The sequence below is a fragment of the Rana temporaria genome, chromosome 6, assembly GCF_905171775.1.
Source record: "Rana temporaria chromosome 6, aRanTem1.1, whole genome shotgun sequence".
Lineage (NCBI taxonomy): Eukaryota > Metazoa > Chordata > Amphibia > Anura > Ranidae > Rana > Rana temporaria.
The window spans coordinates 66,915,978-66,938,971 of record NC_053494.1 but is presented as its reverse complement, the minus strand read 5'-3'; the positions used below and the strand labels follow the sequence as shown (position 1 = coordinate 66,938,971).

The following is a 22,994-nucleotide window of genomic DNA, read 5'->3' as shown; positions in this document are numbered from 1 at the left end:
TCAAAAGCGGTATTTTTCATACGATTTCCTAATCATATGTACTAGGTATAAGTTTCCCCTCATTAACATCAAATTCAGAAGCCAAGATTCTACATATTTAACCCTTTCTTTGGAAAAACTGTGTTCAAATCTAGTTTTCAACTAATAAAGACATCTGACAGCAATACAATTGTAAAATGTAAGACATTTTTATTATATTATTCTTTAGCAATTGTATGTGAATGAGAACATGTAACAAATATTAAGTTATTATCCCAATTTGGCTGAAAAGGTGGAAACACAGTTTACCCTAGGTTCACACTGACAACGGGAATGAAATCCTGCGAGTTCAACTGATTTCATTCCCGCATGTCAGTCCCAACTTTGGGGCGATTTCAGAGAAATCTGTGTGGGTTTCTGCACAAATGTCTACTGAAATCACACCAGAAGCCGCCAAAAGTAGTATAGAAACTACTTTTGGGAATCGGTGTGGTGCTGCAAATGTGGTGTCGCACCGATTCGAACTGTGCCGGCAATAGCCGCCGATTTGACATGTCAAATCGCATGCCAAATCACTGGAGAGGCTGTCTGCAGCTTCTCTTAATAAGCACTGACAAAGGTTCAGGTGCATATTAAAGTGGTTCTAAAGTCTTAGGCCCTGTACACACGACCGAGTTTCTCAGGAGAATTCAGCCAGAAACTCAATCGGAGCCGTATTCTGCCGAGAAACCCGGTCGTGTGTACACTTTTGGCTTAGGAAACGCGTCAAGCCAAATAGAGAACATGTTCTCTATTTCCTCGTTAGTCAATGAGGAAACTTGGCTCGCCGAGATCCTCGGCGGCTTCACAAGGAACTCGACGAGCTAAACGATGTGTTTTGCCCGTCGAGTTTCTTGGACGTGTGTACGGGGCCTGAAGGTTTTTCACCTTAATACATTCTTTACATTAAGGTGAAAAACCTTCTGTGCTGCAGCTGCCCCCAAGACCCCCCCCCCCTTTTCTTACCTGAGCCTGATCCGATCCAACGATGTGCACAAGCGCAGTGGCTCCAGCCACTGTCTCTCTCATAATTGGACAGATTAATAGCATCAGGAGCCATTGGCTCCTGACACTGTTAATCAAATCCTGTCACACAGGAGCAGGGATCAGAGACTTAGGAGCGAGCCTGCATGGGTGTCCCCAGGTAAAGCGGCTTTTCGTGAGAGCACTCTAAGAAGAGGAGGGGCTTGGAGCACCTACAGGGGACCCCAGAAGAGGAGGATCGGGGCCGCTCTGTGCAAAAACATTGCACAGAGCAGGTAAGTACAGTCATGGTTGTTATATTTATTTAAAAAAAGGAAGGTTAATAACCACTTTAAGAAATATTTTCTTCAAGATTATACATTGATGTGGAAGATATTATCTAATTGTAAAGATAGCTCTTTCATATAATACTGGTAACAACGTGGGTATATTGTCTAATTAAACTGTTTTCCTGTGTTTGTAAAAAAAAAATCTTTAGTTACATAATTAATATGAATGTAGTTTCAATGAGAAGTCGTAGGAATCAAATAAGTTCAAGCAGTCGCACACTAAAATGTGTATGCTTACTAGACAAGTCTAAACATTTTGTAAACATTGGAACGTAAAATGTATGCTGCATGTTCTTAACCTGACAGTAGCTTGGCAGAAGAACAAATAACTGCCAATATGCTGTTTAATTGACCAGATCCTTGCCTAGAAAGTGCTTACGTATTTATGTATTATCACAGAACATTAACATGGATTATATGGCTTTAGTTTGCACTTACCGTGATAGTTTCTTTCTTTCCTTTGTGTGAGGATGCCACCACAGCTAGGTACTGAATTACTTTTTTGGTGTTCTCTGTTTTTCCAGCACCAGATTCACCCCTGAAAAAAAGACAAAGCAAACATCATACAGTATATAAAATACAAGCAGGGAAAAAATCTTTCACCATCATAAAATGTTTACAGTATTCCAACAACTGGATGACAAAATGTGCTTAATAGAAATCTGTATATTTGTTTGACTGCAACATATTATAGGACATATTTTAAGCCCAACTCTGGGAAAGTTTAAAATGATTCACTCAAGTGGGGCTCACTGCAAGGGTTAACTACTCATTTATGTCTAGGGGGCATAGAAAAGAAGATTTACTGACCCAATCCTCCACTACTTCATGATGCTAGACTGGTTCCCAAAGCATAATTCCAGCTCCAGCGGTCAAAAGTCCTGACGTATCAGGGCCAATGCAGGATGCTGGAGTCTGCATGCTCTCCCTGTGCCTGCGTGGGTTTTCTCTGAGTACTCTGATTCCTCCCACACTCCAAAGACATGCTGGAAGATTTTTGTTGGCTCCTGTCTAAATTGGCCCTAATATGTGTATGTATGAATGTGAGTTAGGGAATCAGATTGTAAGCTCCTTGAGGGCAGGGTCTGATGTGAATGTACAATGTGTATATATAGAGCTCTATTGACAGCGCTATATAAGTACCTGAAATGAATACAATAAAACATTGAAAGCAGCTAAAAGTCCAAAGATCTCATTCAGTAAAAAAAAAAAAAAAAAAAATTAAGTGTAGTTACCTGTCACATATCCGATGTCAGAATACTGCCACTTGCACAGGCGGTTAGGAACATCATGCCAGCCATCAGAAAGATTGTACAAGTTGGAATGCGCATAGGAAGTCACTCACAACAGCAGGCACATCCACTACAGACAGTGGTGCCTACATAAACCTTGTCCCGTAATGATATCAAGGCTGAATGGTCTCTCAGTTCATATTCCAACTTTCCCTGATCCTGAATCTGCTTGAACCTGTTATGGACCCAGCTGTCGTCTAACCTGATTCAGGAATACCTTTTTCCATCAACGTTTGCTGCCTACACGTGGTACAACCTCAGTCTACACTCTTGACCAACATTTTGCATGTAGATTCTCTACCTCGCTTCCTGCACATTGCCAATCTCTGCTCCTCCCTGACCTTGATCCTGCACATGATTTACTGCCATCCTGCTCAATAGCTACTGCATTTGATTTGTGACCTGGCTGTGCTGATCCAACTTTCTGGCACTTGCGCCCTTCCATTGCCCTAGCAGCCCCTGTCCTAACTTCCAGGAGTTCTTGGATGGGAATTATGCAAGAAGCCACCCTCATCATTTCGAGGACCTTATACAGGTATGTGACACAGATGTCTGAGTCCTATGCACAGCCATTTATTCCCATGGGAGCCCTGTATGCTGCACCTGTTTGTTCTAGGGGAAAGAAGACACAGCAATTTATGTTAAATTGCAGCATCTTCTCCCATCTGATAATCCCTGGTGCAGTTTCCCATAGTCATACAGTAGACATACAGTAGACTTCTGTGTTCCTTGCAGTTGATTTACTAAAACCAAATAGACTGTTTACGTTTCCGAATTAATTTATTTTCATTTTCGTTAAATCTAATTTTGTTCATAATTTTTTTTACGAATTCCAAATTTTCAGAATGATTTGAATTTCAGATCCGTCGAAAGATAATTGACTAATTAGAATTCTGTGTCAAAAATAGCTGGATGTTAAGCAGCGGGCCGGGAACCGGCCACTGTGTCCTTAACAACTGATGACTCATCAGCTGTCAGCTGGCTTCCCCACTGACAGCTGAATTGTAAACAAAACAATGCAGACAATAGAAAAAAAAAACAGCGTGAGACCCCCAATCCATCCCAGGGTCCCCCCAAAAACCTTACCAGACCCAGTAGTGTATTTAGGTTTTGTGCTGCCCTAGACCTAACTAAACCCTAATTTAAATATGACCCACCCCTTCCTGTCAAGGCCACACCCCTTTCTGTTTAAAGTTCTAAAAGTTCTTAGGGCCTGGTGGGGGGGGCATTGGATTTCCTTAATTTGCATAGATTTCCTCTCACTTCCTGTTTGGCTATGGGTCAGGAAGTGAAGGGAAATCTCTGCAATGGGACAGGGATGGTATAAAATAAACTGACAGGGGCTATAACCCTCCCTTATCCAAAATGTAAAAAAAATTGTTGCCTATAGTTCTACTTTAAGCACACATTTCTGATAATTTTATGGAGAGGACTAAGAAGACATAACCATGCCAATGGTGCAGCAGAAAACATGTAGCACAGCGAGGAAGGTGTGTGGTCAGGGATGATAGGGCAGTCAAAATTAGAAGCAGCTTGCATTACACTAACAGTGTAGCGCAAGCCGGCGGGGACTCTTTTTGTGCTGCCCCCCTCTTTTTACTTCATCTCAGTTCAGGCCATGTGCGTTATGGTGCATTTTTGAGGAGTTTTTTATGTGTTCTGTCGTTCTGTGCATTTTTTTAAAAAAATTGCCATGTGCCAGATGCGTTCCATACAGAAAAATGCTCCATGTTTTACCTTGACTGCACTGACTACCTTGATGCAGAACAAAAAAAAAAACCTGCATTGCATCTGGTGGGAACCAGCTCTAAAAATAGATTTCCTGTCTACTGGCCCCTAAAGAGACATGAGGCATGCAGTAACCCAAGCCCTGATGTCTTGGCTGAATCCCTGGCATTTCAGACTGGCAAAGCTCTGACATTTCTGAGTAGCATCTGCCCTACTGGTTAAAGCGGAGTTCCACCCAAAAATGGAGCTTCCGCTTTTCGGATTCTTCCCCCCTCCGGCGTCACATTTGGCACCTTTCAGGAGGGAGGGGGGAGCAGATACCTGTGTAATCCAGATATTTTCTCCCACTTACGGGCATTGATCGCCGCAGCGATCTTCGCCATGTCCAGCCCCTCTTCTGTTCCCCCCGATGTCTTCTGGGAGGCACACAGGTGCCAGAAGACAGCAGGGACCAGTGAAATCCCTTGCGCGACTCGCGCTTGCGCAGTAGGGAACCAGCAAGTGAAGATGGCGGCGTCTCCACCCGAAAGCCAAGGGACAGATCGGCTTCGGGTGCCAAAATTGCGGGTGCCCTGGACAGGTAACTTTCCTAATATTAAAAGTCAGCAGCTGCAGTAATTTTTTTTTATCCGGAACTCCGCTTTAATAAGAATATGTAGGAGGCAGGAGGGGGCAGGCAAGGAAGCGTCAGAGCTTTTCTTGTCAGAATGGTCCTAGATTTGACCATTAGTGAAGGGTTAAGGAGGTTGATGCTTGTACACACAGGAACCTCTAACTGCAATCATTTTTTTAAATTAATGATAGTCTCTCTAAAGTTCTCAAGGCGTATATCTAATTGGGGGATTATAGGCTGACTTTTGGACATGTGATAAGTACTGCACAGCATGGTATTCCTATGTGTAAAAGCTTGTGTGTGTTCAGATATAAATAAAACATCCTGTGAGAATGCTAACAAAGCAAACATTTCTACACAGCGTTTGCAATAAACATACCTTGCAGCTAAACATTTTGATTCTGTTTGTGTTTTGGAAAACTAAAACGTTTGCTCGGCATTGCGGGATGGAGCAGTGTCTCCAAATAAAAGGTTACACTGTGGTCACAAAGACTTTAAATTGTATTTCCTTTCTCCCAGGCTAAAAGTGCCTATCTCTTGGCGTTTCTCTGAAGTCCCTGGCTCTGACCATATAAGGCCTCATATTGTCTAATTGTCATACCATGCAGAAAGACCATCATTGCTAAACTCTCTCCCACGTATGAGGACAGCTGGGAACATTCCCTATACCACATCATCAGCCATCCATCATTTAATAATGGCTATTTATTACACCTTTCAGATATGTATATGAAAGGTCTTTAAATTGTATGTATATATATGGTTTACTAATTTGCCATACAAATGGACTCTATATCATAAAGAAGAAAACATGGATATGGATATTTTAACATAGTTACATAGAAGTTGCTGTAGTAGACACCACTACTACAGTAATCTCTGCTAGCTTCCAGGTCCAATGGCAAGAGGTGGGGCCTGCTACATAGTAAACACAGGAGGCTGCCCACTCTAAATGGATGCCATTCAGTGATCACTTTGTTTTTTCTCAATGAATGGACAAGGTGTTCCAATCAGAGAATGCTTTGGTTTCATTGAGAAGATGCAAAGCATTCTCTGAATAGTGCCCTCCCGTGTTCACAGTGCAGCAGGAAAGCTGCTTGGCAAGGAACCCGGAAGCTATTGGAGATCACTCTAATGTCCACTTCAGTAATTTCCAGCTTCTAGAGCAGTGATGGTGAACCTTGGTAACCAAAATGTTTTGGAACTCATGCATTCTGCAGTGTAGTTGAGCATCATGGGAAATGTAGTTCCAAAACATCTGGGGTGCCAAGGTTCGCCATCACTGTTCTAGAAGGATCCCACAGGTATGGCTTATGAATGCTGTATCATGTAACTATGATAAAATATTGATACTTGAAATTCTCCTTTTAAAGTCTTGTTCTATATATTACTATAATTAGTCATGATGTTAAAGGGAATTTCCAGTTTATAAAGAAATTTCCTTATTCCTGGGGCCTATCAGCGTGAGGAGAAAAAATAGCCGATTACCAGCTGTTTACATCACATGATCAGCTGTCCATGGCTGACAGCTGATCACGTTTTTAAGGGTCCGGATCGACCCCTTGCCCCGATCTGTGATCAGTCAAGTCTCATAGGGTGCAGGGGGTGCGCAGGCTGCTTGAGCATTGGAGGGCATCTATTGATGCCCTCCCGACAAAGTAGAACTGCGCTGTAGCCGTCATTCGGCTATAACGCGGATCTGAAGGGGTTAAAGTGGTTCTAAAGCCTAAACATTTTTTTACCTTAATACATTTCCTGCATTAAGGTAAAAATATTTAAGTAGCAGTTGTTAAGGTAACATAGTTAGTATTGTTCCCTCATGCCCTGTTATACTTATCTCCTCACTCCTTGAGTCCTCTGCTCTCTGCTCCTGCTCCCACTGGCTTTGCTGAGGCAGTTACATCCCATGACAAGGGAGTGGGGGCAGGGCAAAGCCATGCTGTCTGTGACTATGCATCGCCATCATTTTTTTTTTTCCAGAATAATAGTTTATTCAAGAGATAAAACAGTATAACAGGATATGCAGTACATTCTATAATTTTTTGCAGTAGCAGAAAGCATATACAGTACTGTAATATAGACCGTATCGCAGTACGGTAAAATGGACGGTTATTACTTAATCTTAATGTTGCTAATAAACATAAATTGGAATGTGCAAAAAGCCAACTGTGAAATAGGTAATAGCACCTCCAACGGGAAAGTCGCATTTGTACCTGAATCAGGGAAAGTCCATGGTATGATATAAACTGTTATCACTACATATGTAGAAAGGGCTAAAGTGCAATATAACAGCCTTTAGAACGACCAATAGGCTAGTCCCCCCTCTCAATCCACCCCCAAGGGGAGCAATACTGTGAACCAAGAGGGGGGAATATTTAATAAGTGCATAACTAAGGGGGGTAAGAAGACATTTGGTCAGTATAGATAGGTAAATTCGATAGGCCAGTATAGAACATAGGAAATACAGAACTTATGGGTAACTCATATGATATGTAGTGATTATTACACACCAGGGAGGTGCAGGAGAAAGAGGGTATCACCCCTCCAGGTGTGTGACAAACTGAAAAGATGTATATATTCGAACCTCGCGATAGTACTTAGGAGTATGTGGTATAGAAAGGAGGGGGGAGGGTAAAACCAAGGGGAAAGGAAGGGGAACCAGTATGCATCGCCATCATTGACATGTTTATCTAACATGCTACCGGGGAATTGGAGACACCATGAGGATCTGATCAAACCATATGGGCCCAGCATTTTGTGACAGGATTCTTGTTTCAGGCTAAACTGACTCCATAACAGAGTCTGTTGATTCTGGTAAGAGTCCACCTTTCATATTGGTGATGGTCCTTGTGATGAATCTGGGAATCAATTTGGAAATAAATATCCCCTATTTCACGGTGGTGTATGCATTACTGGATTGGGACTACTACTGTTACCACACGCAGTGCAATTGGACTTTCCTTTATTTTCTTTCATTTATATGAATGAGCATTATTAGCACTGCAAAATTTATATTTTTTTGTTTTATACAGCATAACCCTCCAGTCTCACAGGGGAGGGGGTCCTGTAAGGCTTCATTTCCACTGGCGTTTTTACAGCCACTGTTGTTAGGCTTTTTTACAGCTTAAAAATGCCTGTCCATGTTTATTTTGTAAAAAAAAAAAAAAAAAAGAATTTTTTTTTTTGTGAGCTGCAGCTTTAAAAATGCAGCGGTCGCGTTTTTGAGCGTTTTCGCGCGTTTTTGAGCATTTTTTAACGTCTGGCGTTTTTACAGCTCTACTCTGGAGCTTCAGAACGCCCTGGCCCTGCGTTTTTTTTACAGCTCAAAAACGCCTATGCCATTTGCAGCTCAAAAACGTCTATGTGGGCATGATGCCATAGAATAACATGGACAGGCGTTTTTAAGCTGTAAAAAACGCTCAGAAAAGTGGCTGTAAAAACGCCAGTGGAAATGAAGCCTTATTGTATAGTAAAAGGAGAAGCAGGACACTGATGAGTTCATCTCTCTGTCACTCTGCCCCCTACTTCGAGAGACATGTTGCTTTATTCATATAAGAACTATATATAACTTCAGATATTTTCTATAGATATAGATAAAAAAATAATTGTACTTACGTGCACAGAATAGACTGATCTTCACGATCTGAAAAGAAGAAAGAATTATTAGATATTGACTTTTTACATAATTACAGTTATTCTGATTTGTTCAATATTTGTACTTGATAAGATGTGATTGACAACACATATAAAAGCTTGAAACAATCAATATTGGGGCTTTCACACTGGAGTGCTGCACTGGCAAGGCTTTAGAAAAAGTCCTGCCAGCAGCTTCTTTGAAGCGCATTAGAAGCGGTGAACTCACCGCTCCTTAAGCACCCCTGCCCATTGAAATCAATGGGCAGCGCCGCTGAACTGCCGGCAAAGTGCCACTATATCGGCGCTTTGCGGGCGCCTTTAACCCTTTTTTGCCCACTAGCATCGCTAATAAAAGCAGCGTTTTACCGCCAACGCCCGGGAGATTTCAGTGTTAAAGCAGCTTTAAAGCAGCAGTGTTCTGTCAGATTACCAAACCTATGAGATCAGCAGGCTTGTCGCTGCTTCTTAAAATTCCACATCTAAATAGTCAAATGCAGTTCTAAGTACAGGGGGTCCCCGACTTACGAATGCTCAAGTTACAAACTTCTAGTTACGAACCGGGCACTGCAGGGACCCTCTGCCATTTTCCGCGAACCGTCTGCTGTTCTGCGCATGCGCGGCCAGACGGAGCCTCGGAAAATGTCGAAAATGTCCGTAATTGGCCACGCATGCACAGAACGGCATTCGACGGAACATCAGAAAACATCGGAAATGTCCGTAATTGCTGGTCTGCGTGTGTGCGGCTGACTTACGAACATTTCAGATATACAAACAGGAGGAAAGTCCCTAACGGGTTTGTAACCCGGGTACCCCCTGTACTGTTTTTTACTATATAACCTCAGTTTGCTGTTAAAAATAAGTGTAGCATGCAAAACTCTGGTGGGTGTAACAAGATTTGCACTTGCCCCCTTCCCACTCTATCCTTACTGTGGAGCGAGTGCGGGGTGTAGCGAAATGGCGGCAATGGAACGTCACTTCCATTACAAATTCTGACAAGTCGACTAATCTGACGAAACACAGGCAGAAGGGTGAGCTTAGCTGGGGAGCCCCTCCTGCTTCTCCCAGGAAGGCTCCTGAAATGTATAACATAATTTTTGCCTAAGCCGGAAACCAGAAAGCAACTGAAGAAATGTGAAGAAAATATAAAACAAGAAAATAAATATACAAACAAAATAATTGAACTTCCTATTTACTAATGCTAGATTCATAATGATTAAAATACTTAATGTAGATTGAGAGAGTTCAGTTCCATTTTAAGGCACTAAAAGTGCAATAATCCTCTTCTGTGTAAAACCAAAATGGACTTTTCTCACACAGCTTTGCAGTGATGAGAAAATGTCAGGACAAAAATAGACTCAGGCGTACTGGATCTCATCCCCCATGGCTCATAAAGACAATAAACTCTCTTGGCATCTGCTCAAGCCACAAGCCCCTACTATACAAATGTCTTTATTGTTATTCAAAAACACTGCCATCATTTTTAACATTCCCTTTAAAATTGCATTTATCCATGTTTTTATTTTTTTCTCTTACTTATGTATATACTCTGCAAAGGCACAACAATTTTGCATAAACTGCATGAACATCTTTTAAATATATTCTAAAATGTGGCAATCATATCATCAATCAGCTTTTCATAGTCAAAATAAATTCAAAGCTGTTTAATAGGCCAGGTCAGTGTACTGTGTATTTTACAGGCATCTATATAGTTCTAAAAAAATATAAACAATTTATGCAAGGCTTTGTATACTGTAAATTCACATCAGTCCCTACCCTCAGGGGGCTTACATCCCAAAGCTACATACACACCGTTCCTTTTTTTTTTTTTTGTTTAACCAAAGGGCTGATAGAAAAGAAAAACCACAAACGAGGTGGATGTAAGAAGGTAAATTGTAAGGAAATTTAACATATTTATTTACCGTATATTCTCGAGTATAAACCGACCCGAGTATAAGCCGAGGTACCTAATTTTACGCCAAAAACCTGTGAAAATGTATTGATTCAAGTATAAGCCTAGGGTGAGAATGCAGCAGCCTCTGTAAGCAGAAAAGAGGGCCAACAATGCCCATTTGCACACCTCACTGTGCCCATTGCAATCTCCCTGTGCCCAGCCTCACTGTGCCTATTGAAACCTCACTGTGCCAACCTCACTGTGCCCCTTGCAACCTCACTGTGCCAACCTCACTGTGCCAACCTCACTGTGCCCATTGCAACCTCACTATGCCAACCTCACTGTGCCCATTGCAACCTTACTGTGCCTATCCTCACTGTGCCCATCCTCACTGTGCCCATCCTCACTGTGCCCATTGTCAGTGCACCTGAAATTGACAGGCTGCGGGCATCCATTCATTGTTTAAAACTTGCGGTCTCCTCCTGGTCCCTTACGCGATAGGCGTTTCTTAGCAGACACAGTTCCGCCTATCACGGACGTTCTCTCATCCTCTGACTCAGTTTTCCAGCAGATACTGTGTTCAGTGTTCCCGCCAATCACGGACGTCCTCTTGTGCGAGGATGAAAAGGTGTCCGTGATTTCCCAGCAGACACTAGACACAGTGTCTGCTGGGAAACCCGAGGATGAGAGAACGTTCGTGATAGGCGTTTCTCAGCCGACACAGTTCCGCCTATCACGGAAGGGACCAGGAGGAGACCGCAAATTTTAAACGATGGACGCCCGCAGCCTCTTAATAACTTCAGGTACACTGACTCGAGTATAAGCCAAGGGGGGTATTTTCAGCCTTAAAAAAAGGGCTGAAAAACTTGGCTTATACTCGAGTATATACGGTATACAGTTAAACCTTGGTTTGAGAGCGTTTTGCAAGACAAGCTATTTTTTTTATATATATTTTGACAGTTTTAAAGTATGACATGTTTGGTATCTATTTACTCGGCAAAACATCATCTTTCACATTATATAAAAAAATTGGGCTAACTCTACTGTTTTGTTCTTTTTAAATTCATGAAAGTGTCTTTTTGCCCAAAAAGTTGCTTTTAAAAGACCGCTGTACAAATACCGTGTGACATAAAATATTGCAACAATCACCATTTATTTTCTAGATTCTCTGCTAAAAAAATATATATATAATGTTTGGGTGTTCTAAGTAATTTTCTAGCAAAAAATACGGATCTGAACTTGTAAACACTAAGGCCCAGATTCTCAAAGGACTTACAACGTAGTGCCATGTACGCCGTCGTAAGTCCGAATGAGAGCTGTCGTATCTATGCGGCTGATTCTTAGAATCAGTTACGCATAAATTCGGCTAAGATACGAGCGGCGTAAGTCTCTTACGTCTTCGTATCCTAGTTGCATATTTACACTGGCCGCTAGATGGCGCTTCCGTAGATTTCCGCGTTGAATATGCTAATGAGCTAGATACGCCGATTCACGAACGTACTTGCGCCCGGCGGAGCAAGATACGTTGTTTACGTAAGACATACGCCGGCGTTAAGTTACCCCTCATAAAGCAGGGGTAATTCATGTTAGGTATGGACGTCGGAAACGCACGAACAGCGTCGTGTTTTACGTCGTTTGCGTAAGTCGTCCGTGAATGGGGCTGGACGTAATTTACGTTCACGTCGAAAGCATTGACTATTTGCGGCGTAATTTTGAGCATGCGCACTGGGATACATTCACGGACTGCGCATGCGCCATTCGTTAAAAGCATCAATCACGTAACTTTGGCCGCAAGTTCTTTGAGAATACGGGACCTGCCTCACTAAGTTACGGCGGCGTAGTGTATCTGAGATACGCTACTGCCGCCTATAGATAGGCGCTTATTTGAGAATCTGGCCCTAAATGTCAGAAATAGGCTTAGGCATGAAAGGGTTAAGATATTAAATGATATTACATTAATAATAATAAAAAACTGTCTACAATCTTCACCAAACAATTTTCATTTAATTTTTACAGGCATGTTTGAAAAGGAAAGTTGCTGTTGTCTATCCAAGATTCTGGGCTATATGCCATTACACCATATAAGTACATTCAGCGTTGGTGTAATGTGGCACTCTGCCTGGGAGCTACACATCTACTGGCAGACACAGTAAATACCTTTTAAAGAATGCTAATGCAAGGGTATGGGACACTGGTTTAATTGCTCTGATTTAGACTAATCCACTCTACCTCAAGAATGACTTAAATAAGCCCAAAACAAAGATAGTGTTCTTAGTCACGTGATAAATAAAGTGGAACTCAAGTGCCAACCACAACATGATGATGTAAGTAACCGGATGTACTGTAACCTTGTTCTACAATTGGGACCAATGGGGTGAAATGCGTCAGTGGAGCATGGCCATAGGCAAGGACTGTCAGTAAGCCAGTTAGGTGAAATAAACTATTCATGGTGTGACATCATCACTGTGTGGCTGGTCCTGCTTTTACACTTGTATCTTTGTTGATGTTGTGTTTCTGGTTGTGTCATTATGGTACTAATCGTGTATCTGCAGAGGTTGTAATTGTGTCAGTATAGTACATATGTTTTCTCTGCAGAGTTGTTTCTGATTGTGATTTTGTTAATTTGGGTTTCATTTGGTTTCTCTAAGTATGATCTTGACCATGCAATTGTTATAATGTTGTCTTGGTAAGTCATTTTAGGTGCATTATGGTCAGTGTGTTGGTAAAAGGGGAGCCCAAGACAGCAAGGTGGTATGAGAACCGTAACCTAGAGGAGAAAAGTATAAATTCAGCTCTGGGTGAACTAAAGATTAAAGAGTGTGCGTTTTAACCTCTTTCCACTGACGTGGAGCATATATGCAGCCTTTTGGCTGGTGGGCTTTAACAGCAAGAGGCTGCATATACAGTGCCTTGAAAAAGTATTGACACCCCTTGAAACTTTACACATTTTGTCATGTTACGACCAAAAACGTAAATTTATTTATTGGGATTTTATGTGATAGACCAACACAAAGTGGCACATAATTGTGAAGTCGAAGGAAAATGATAAGTGGTTTTCAATTTTCTTTTACAAATAAATATCTGAAAAGTGTGGCATGCTTTTGTATTTAGCCCCCTTTACTTTGATACTCCTAACTAAAATCTAGTGGAACCAATTGCTTTTAGAAGTCACCTAATTAGTAAATATAGTCCACCTGTGTGTCATTTAATCTCAGTATAAACACAGCTGTTCTGTGAAGCCCTCAGAGGTTTGTTAGAGAACTTTAGTGAATAAACAGCATCATGAAGTCCAAGAAACACACCAGACAGGTCAGGGAAAAAGTAATGTAGAAGTTTAAAGCAGGGTTAGGTTATAAAAAAAATATCCCAAGCTTTGAACATCTCACAGATTACTGTTCAATCTATCATCTGAAAATGGAAAGAGTATGGCACAATTGCAAACCTACCAAGACATGTCCGTCCACCTAAACTGACAGGCTGAGCAAGGAGAGCATTAATCAGAAAAGCAGACAAAAGGCCCATAGTAACTCTGGAGGTGCTGCAGGGATCCACAGCTCAGGTGGGATAATCTGTCCACAGGACAACTATTAGTCGTGCACTCCACAAATCTGGCCTTTATGGAAGAGTGCCAAGAAGAAAGCCATAAGAAGTCCCGTTTGCAGTTTGCAGGAAGCCATGTGACGGACACTGCATGGTGTGGAAGAAGGTGCTCTAGTCAGATGAGACCAAAACTAATCTTTTTGGCCTAAAAGTAAAATGCTATGTGTGGCAGAAAACTAACACTGCACATCACCCTAAACACATCATCCCTACCGTGAAACATGGTGGTGGTAGCATCATGTTGTGGGGATGCTTTTCTTCAACAGGGACAGGGAATTGGTCAAAGTTTTGTATTCTATGTTCTTTACAGATATACTGTATATACACGTGTTTCAGTTTGATTTTTTATCTTAGAAAGAGGCATTTTTTTCGTAAAATGTTTACATTTACATTTGATGCTACTTTAATAATATTACATTTGTAACACTTTATAAATAATAAATGTTAATTTGTTTTGAAAGCCTGTTTCATGAGACTATTCCTTTTTTTTAAACACCATATTATTGTATTATTTTTATATAAAAACCTTCAAACATATATCAAATACATTTGGTAACTAAGTTTTACCAACTTAAAAAAAATGAGTAAGTTACAAGTTATTATCACTTAACCTCCCTGGCGGTATGATTCTTTCTAAAAAAACATGCTGAAAGCGGTACAATTATTTGCAAGGAAATTTGGCGTTTTATACTGTAGGCCTGTGATTTTTAGGAATAACTCACTTAAATCTGACCAAACAAGAATCTAATAGGCATCCCGGGTATGACATTTTTTTAAAAACAACATTTTAAATTATAATATAATAAATAATTATAAATAATTATAGCAAGTAATAATATAATTGAAATAAAAATTATTCAATAATGTAATCAATTCAAAATCACTGAAATTTGCTCAATTGCAGAATTGTTGCTGTCATTATTTATTTATTTTTTATGACGAATTTCCCCGCAAATCGCTATCGCACAATTCTGCAAGTGATTATAATTTATTATCGCTGTTTTCTAGCTGATCTAAAACCATTTTTGACATAAAAAGACACTTTTGGTTGCTATGGACAATCTACAGTTTTCAGACAGAAAGAAAGGTTTTTATTATATAAAATGACATGTAGGACACTGGGCAGACCACTAGGGACAAGGGGGGTGTGTTTTTTTACATACAGTACTGTAATCTATAAGACTACAGTATACTGTATGTATAGTGTTTGTTTACTTTTTTGAATTTGGCGCCGATCTCCGCTCCCGTGCATCGTAACGTCGCAGGGAACGGAGATCGGCGGCACAGGAGGACGCTGTGTGAATCGAGCGAGGTCCCGCTCGCTCACACAGCATGGTGACATCGCTGGATCCAGGAGAAGGAAAGCCAGCGCACGCTGCAGGCTCTGCATATCTACCCCGAGCGTGACTCGGGGTTACCGATTTTGGTAGAAAAATCAACCCCGAGTCACGCTCGGGGATACCGCCAGGAGGGTTAAAACTAGGTAACTAAGTAACTAAGTAATAGGGCAGCACAGTGGTGTAGTGGTTAGGCCTTTCATCTAGCAGCAAAAGGGTCGCTGGTTTGAATCCTGCCACAACACTCCCTTCCTGCTGTTTGTATGTTTTACCCTGTGCCTGCATAGGTTTCCTCCCAAACTTCAAAGACATTTTGGTAGGGTAATTGGCTCCTGTGTAAATTGAACCTAGTATGTGTATGTTAGTTAGGGATCTTAGATTGAAAGCTCTTCAAGGGCAGGGACTGATGTGAATGTATATATGTAAAGCACTCCGTAAAATGACAGTGCTATATAGGTACTTGAAATAACGAAGTTAATATATGTGTTCCTAACTTAAACTTTTCTAGAAACTGGAAAAATTGAGTTGGCTTTACTTAAATCATTGGGCTATAAACTGGAAAAATTATGTTGGCTTTACTTAAAAATATAGGGCCAGATTCATGTAGAATTACGGCGGCGTAACATATCCCGTTTACGTTACACCGCCGCAAGTTTTCAGCATAAGTGCTAGATTCACAAAGCACTTGCCTGTAAACTTGCGGCGGCGTAGCGTAAAGCCGTACAGCGCAAGCCCGCCTAATTCAAATGGGGCGTGTACCATTTAAATTAGGCGCGTTCCCGAATTTGAAATTCGACGTGGGAACGACGGCCATACTTTAACATGGGCTGTCTAATTTTACACCACCTAAATAGCAATCGCAACTTTACGACGGGAAAAGCCGACTAGCGACGACGTAAGAGAATACAACGAACGCGCGTACCTTCGTGGATCGCCGTAAACAGCTAATTAGCATACCCGACGCGGAAAACGATGCAAACTCCACCCAGCGGGCACTGAAGTATTGCATCCTAAGATCCGAAGGCGTACGCCTGTCGGATCTTAGCCAAATGCCGTCGTATCTTTGTTTGTGAATACAAAATAAAGATTCAACGCAGCAAATTTGAAAGTACGCCGGAGTATCAGCAGATACTCCGGCGTAATTTTTCTGTGAATCTGGCCCATAGTTCCAGACAAGTTAAGGTATGCATTCCCAACTTAAAACACTATACAGGCATACCCCACTTTTAAGTACACAACGGGACCAGAGCATGTATGTAAAACGAAAATGTACTTAAAGTGAAACAATACCCTTTTTCACTTCTAGGGTGTAGTGGGGGGTCAGGGACTGTAGTGGGGGTGTCAAGAGCTGTAGTTGAGGTCTCAGGGGCTGTAGTGGGGGTGTCAAAGGCACACTGGAACAGGGTGGGGTATGCTCTCGGAGCTTCAGCTCCTTCTACTGCGGCTGCAAAATGTCCATATAGTACTTGTAAGGCACTTTACATACACTCGCAGGTATGTCCTTACTCGCGAGTGTATGTAAAGTGAGTGTACTTAAAGCGGGGTATGCCTGTAGTCTATAAACTGAAAAAAAAAAAAATAGTTCGCTTTACTTAAAACAACCAAGTTGAAAACATGAAAAGTCTAATGAGTCAGTCAAAAATAAGTTTAGTTGACAGTACTTAAAAAGCTGATTTTTTTTTTTTTTGTAGTTTTGAGTATTTTTTAGTGCAGTGTGATGGACTGGTATCTTTCAGACGAAGTTGATAATTGATGTTGATAAAAAAAATAACAAACCCATATAATGAGATTGCAGGAGAATATCATATAATGCATACCTCTACTATTAGTCATACTGCCTTGTCATACAATTTTGAATTAAATCTACTTGCTTGTGATTCCTATGCAAACTGATGTATTTTCTGTGCTAATGGCTCCCTGCTCTTCTAGAGAAGCCATCTCTGCCTAATCTCAAACATTATCTGATGGTTTATTACAAGGATACAGTCTTTTAGTAGCTTTACCATAAAAGGAGAAAATCAGACAGCAACTCCGATCAAGCACTGTGTAAGGAAATCTTTTCATGTTTTACTTTCTGGATGGAATGCTGGACATTATTCTTATTTGTTGTACTAATAGGAGTTTGTTAAGCCATGTATTACAATCAGAGTAGCATCTCTAGTTGTTATGATAATGGTGTGTTTACAAGGTTTTAATTCCATGCAAGTCCAGCATCTAGCAAAGTGCTTTGGAAACAATAGCTGCTTGTTTGGAAAACCAAATCTGTAATAATATATACAGATGAACACAACTGCAGACACACATCCAGTGGAACTGTCTAGAAGAGCTTTTAAAGGGAACCAGCATAAAATTGTTTAAATCCTGTAAGTGGCATGGGGTTGATCCAGGAGCGGACTGACCATTCAGGCACTCGGGCACTGCCTGAGGGCCCCATGCCACTAGGGGGCCCCGTCAGGGTTGCCAGCCTCAGTAAAACCAGGGACAGTATGTAAAAATCTGTGTTTTTTTACATTTGTCCCTGAAATGTTCCTTACCGATATCCTTTTGGTATAAAAATCCCAAGATTATAGCTGCCCCGCCTCTCCAGTACCTTCTCAGTGTGTGTATGTATATACTGTGTGTATGTATATACTGTGTGGCCCCATAATCTAGTGCCTGGGTGCCCCATAATCTCCTATTGCCTGGGGGCCCCATAATCTCCTATTGCCCGGGGGCCTCATGACTTGTCAGTCCGCCCCTGGGTTGATCGGTGTTGTTACTACCCCCCCAACTGTCCATCTACAAAATAACACAATGGCCCCCTCAGTTCTTTACACAATGCCACGGCCACTATGCTTCACGTGTGGAAAAGTTAATTTCTCCTGTCTCGTTTGACAGGCTGTGCCACTTGATAAACACAGCTATTGAAGTCAATGGGACTGCATTACATAGTTCATTTTGGGTCAACTCGCCTCAACACCCATCTTTGCCATAATAAATGACCCAATCTATTCATCTAGCCTATAGCTTTTTACCAGTTAAGTAATTCACTCATTAATGTAATGTTTGAATTTATATGCTATTACCATACCCCTTTGGGGTTATTCACTTTGTACTTTGTATCTCGTATGTTTTTGATGTCCTGGGTGCACACTGATGCTCCCCTCCTCATTCCTCTCCCCCCATTCTCCATGTGTGGCGGGTGCCGCCATTTCCACAGGCTTCCTGACACGGCGGGGAGACATGTTATCTTCCACGATTCTCCCCATTGCTATGCTCCAATTGAGGATGTGCCATTCCACCTGTGGCCACCCGGGGGGAGCATTACCGTGTCGGCGGCATTCCTTGATCACCTCCAGAATTGCCATCATGTTGTTTTTGCGTCATGACATGGAGGTGACAGCAGTGGCCGAAGCATTAGCTTACAGGAACGCAGAGGGAGTAAAGGGTTAACCAGCACGGGGATGTGGTTGATGAGGGGGAGGGAAAAGACGACACCTGGCACTAATTGGCTTAGACCCTATTTAATGTGCCTAATTTTCCCGGGTCTGATAATGATCCCGGAAGAGCTCCCTCCACATACACTGACAGGATGTGAGCCCATGTGAGTACTAGATCCAGCATACTACATATATTCATATTGTTTTTGCACACTATACTACACTCTGTAGTTATTTAGCAATATCATTACTGCTTTAAAATACATATATATCTACACTTATTTACAACTACCAGCACTGGGACATACAATCACACTGACCTTCACCATTCACACATACTTTCTTATACTTTTGAAATTTTTAACTTTCTGTTTCTTTTTTTGTTTGTTTTTTCACTTTTGACTACACATATTGCTTTTTCTCTTTCTTTTTTTTTTCTTTGCATATCATTGTACACACACTTGTACTCCCAAACCCATACACGGTGCATTAACATGCACTCTGTACCTATACACACACACACACATATACACACACACATATACACACACACATACATATTACTACTTACCTGAGCTGATCTTGATCCAGCAATGTTGCACGAGAGCCTCGCCTATCCGGACTCTCCCTCTTCATTAACTGAGACAGCAGCGGGGCCATTGGCTCCCGCTACTGTCGATCAAAGTCAGTGAGCCAATGAGAAGAGAGAGGAGGCGGGGTGAGGCTGAACCGAGCTGAGCCGCAGCCCTGTGTCTGAAAGGATACACAGAGCAGCAGCTCGGCTCAGGTGCCCCCATAGCAAGCTACTTGCTGTGGGACACTCGGCAGGAGGGAGGGGCCAGGAGCGCCAGCGGGGGACCAAAGAAGAGGAGGTAAGTATAATATGTTTGTTATTTTTAAACAAATAAAAGCAAGACTTTAATATCACTTTAACAATCAGGCCTCACTTCTAAACCTAATAAAATATATGTTTAAAAATAAATAACATCATTAAATAATACAGAATTCCAGTTTAAATGAAAAGTAGGATTTGGTATTTAATTCTTCATTAGTAGTTTAATGACTTATAATTAAATTTATATAAAAACAACTATAAGCTTACATTGCAGATAAACGCAGAAACGACTGTAATTATTTAACACGAGAGGTATATGTCTCTTTGTTATCATGTCCTGCAAAGTGCATCAGACTTCCCTTTCATCTGCTTGTTGTCCATCTTATCTCATCACAGCATAACTTAAGTTCTAAAAGTGGTCTGTTAACAGGAAGAGTCAATGGAGCTTTCAGCAGTTACACAACTAAATGATACGCATTGCCAAAATGTAACAATATAAATAGACCCAAGGGAAATCCTGACACTGAAGCTGAACTTATCTTTCTGTTCAGCTAGAATAAATGTCCGTGGAAACAGAAACAAAGGATGACATGTTACATGTTTCACCTGAAATGCAGGTGGAATATGTAACATGTTCCAAAGGTGAACTTAGCCTTTAAATATTTTGTTGATCATTGTTGACTTTATTTTCCACCAATACAACAGTTTCATCTGTGGTAGTTGAATAGATTTAAAATTATGCAGATTTAAAGCGTAACTAAACCCATTGATGATGATTTAATTGTTTTCCAAAACAGCTACATTCAAGTCAGGCTGTGAATGATAACTGTCAGAGTTTGTACTTTCAACCAAACTGTCAAGGCATCACATGGCTGGGGTCATAACTTATCACCATTGCAGCACCATGCCAACTGAAGATGAAATGGAGGCTAAAGCTAGCCATAGGTAGATCATAATTAAGCCAGTTTAGCAGGAACTAGTTTAATTTTGATCCATCTATGGCCGCTCCCTATTGACAGAAGTAAATTTTATGATTGACTTCTCTCAAATGGGACTGTTGGAAAAGAGTGGCTGCAGCATTGCAGCACTGATCACTGTATTTTGACAGCAAAGGAGTCCCCTCTGTCTGCATACAACATTCCTCTACCTACCTTGCTTGTGTAGCTAGGGAAATCAGTTTGTTATTATATCAATCAGGCTGATTGAAAAAAATAATGATCCATGTATGGCCAGCCTAAGACAGCAGCTTCTTTGCCTGTAAAGAGTTAGAGGTTCTAATTGTAGCCAAAATTGGGGGTGCTTCTTGACCATGATACTGGTGTAGCTCCCAGTTAAAGTAATGGCAAACCTCTCTCTCTCTCACACTCAATGACCTCAAGATCAGCACCCTCTCCTTCAACTTCGACATCGGTGTCCACCCAGACCACAGACTGATATCTACTGATGAGTTCTCACTCATGCATTTCACTGTGGCACCGTATGTAAAACAGGAGGATTCCTGCTTTTACACCCTTTAACTTTACCCTCCCTATAGAGGAACCTTACCCTCCCTATTGAGGGCTCTCAACCAAGCTCTGACTGCTCTGAGATTGCTGACTGCCCTCACTATTCAGCTTGCCTGGAAGCTGGTCAGCCCACATAAATAATACTCCATGAACTACCACATCAATCACTACAGTAATGCACATCCAGGATTAATTCCTGTCTACTTGAGGCACTGCATAGGACTCACAAACTAACCTTGCTCACTCTTATGGATCTAGATCACACTAGGCATCACTCTGTAATTTCTGTGGTATTTCCCATAGCATTTTTCTATCACCCTAATACACCCCCCTATGAATGAATGAATGACTTGTATAGCGCAACGCATGCGAACTGAATCGCCTCTGGGCGCTTTTTCCAGCCAGTATCTGCTTGGTTGGTGCGGTCATTTTTACCCCGTAGGATCATGACACGCTAGGGACACACAGTCATACACACATATATACTGGGCCAATTTGGATGAGATCCAATTTACCTACCAGCATGTCTATTTCTTAAAAATCTTGAAGAATCGATGGACCAGTCAGAATAACCTGTGAAGACTAGAATTGTATTCCCAATAGGCCCTACTCCACAGAATGGAACCCTAAAGGTATTATTATTTTTGTTTAACTCTTTTTATTGCAAAAAGGTTTAAGACAATTATACAGCATGCCCCTTCAAACCAATCCTAATACCTGATTTACTAACCAAAGCCATTTACATATAGATGGAGGGGTGGGCTAAATACACTTAAGTGCCCCAGCTTTACAAGCCAAAAATAGTGTTTCCATTAACATGGTCCTAGTATGTCTAGGACACAGCTTCTCATCCAGTAAACACACCAGTGGGGTACATGGAACAAGAATTGACAAAACTGCAGTCAATATCTCCGTCACCTGCTGCCAATACCTTGCTATGACTGGACAAAGCCACATAACATGTGCAAAGTCCCCTCGTGGACAGGTACGCCTAGTGCAGGTAGAGATAGGTATACAATGCTTGATATGATATATGATTAATGTATCATATAAAGGTGGATCAATTTATTGCTAACAGCCTGAGATACAGATAAATTGGTTGGGTCTGCTTCCTCCCAGTCCTCATCAGATAAATCAGGGATAAGTTGTTGCCATTTAGTGCGCACCACCAGCAGAGCCCCACTAGTCGTAGCAGACAACAAATAAGTTAACCTTTAAAAAAAAAAAAGACAACAAATGGAGATGTGGGGCAGATTCACATACATACGCTGCGCCCGGCGCAGATGTCAAATGCGCTACGCCGCTGTAACTTACTTTGAGTTGGTTTGAATCCTCAACGAATTCACGCCATAAGTTACAGTGGCGTAGTGTATCTCTCGCGGCGGAATTCAAATTGGGCGGGTAGGGGGCGTGTTTCATTTAAATGTCCCCGCGCCGAACGAACTGCGCGTTCGCAGTCTGTAAAAACTCTCAGGGTGCATTGCTCCAAATGACGTCGCAAGGACGTCATTGTTTTCATCATGAACGTAAATGGCGTCCAGCCCCATTCACGGACGACTTACGCAAACGACGTAAAATTTTCAAAATTAGACGCGGGAACGACGGCCATACTTAACATTGAGTACGCCACCATACAGTATAGCAGCTTTAACTATACGCCGGAAAAAGCGAAATGGAAACAACGTAAAAAAATGCGACGGTCGGTCGTACGTTCGTGGATCGTCGGAAATAGCTAATTTGCATACTCAACGCGGATTACGACGGGAACGCCACCTAGCAGAAGCCGACAAATTGCATCTAAGATCCG

The 22,994-nt window shown here is 41.6% G+C and overlaps 1 protein-coding gene across 1 annotated transcript in view; it reads right to left on the bottom strand.

Moving 5' to 3' along the window:
• MYH11 (myosin heavy chain 11) overlaps window positions 1-22,994 on the bottom strand; it is a 149,435-nt gene that overhangs the window by 102,502 nt on the left and 23,939 nt on the right. The window contains 2 exon segments of the mRNA XM_040356919.1: window positions 1,770-1,869; window positions 8,580-8,607. Coding sequence (XP_040212853.1) covers window positions 1,770-1,869; window positions 8,580-8,607 — 128 coding nt within the window.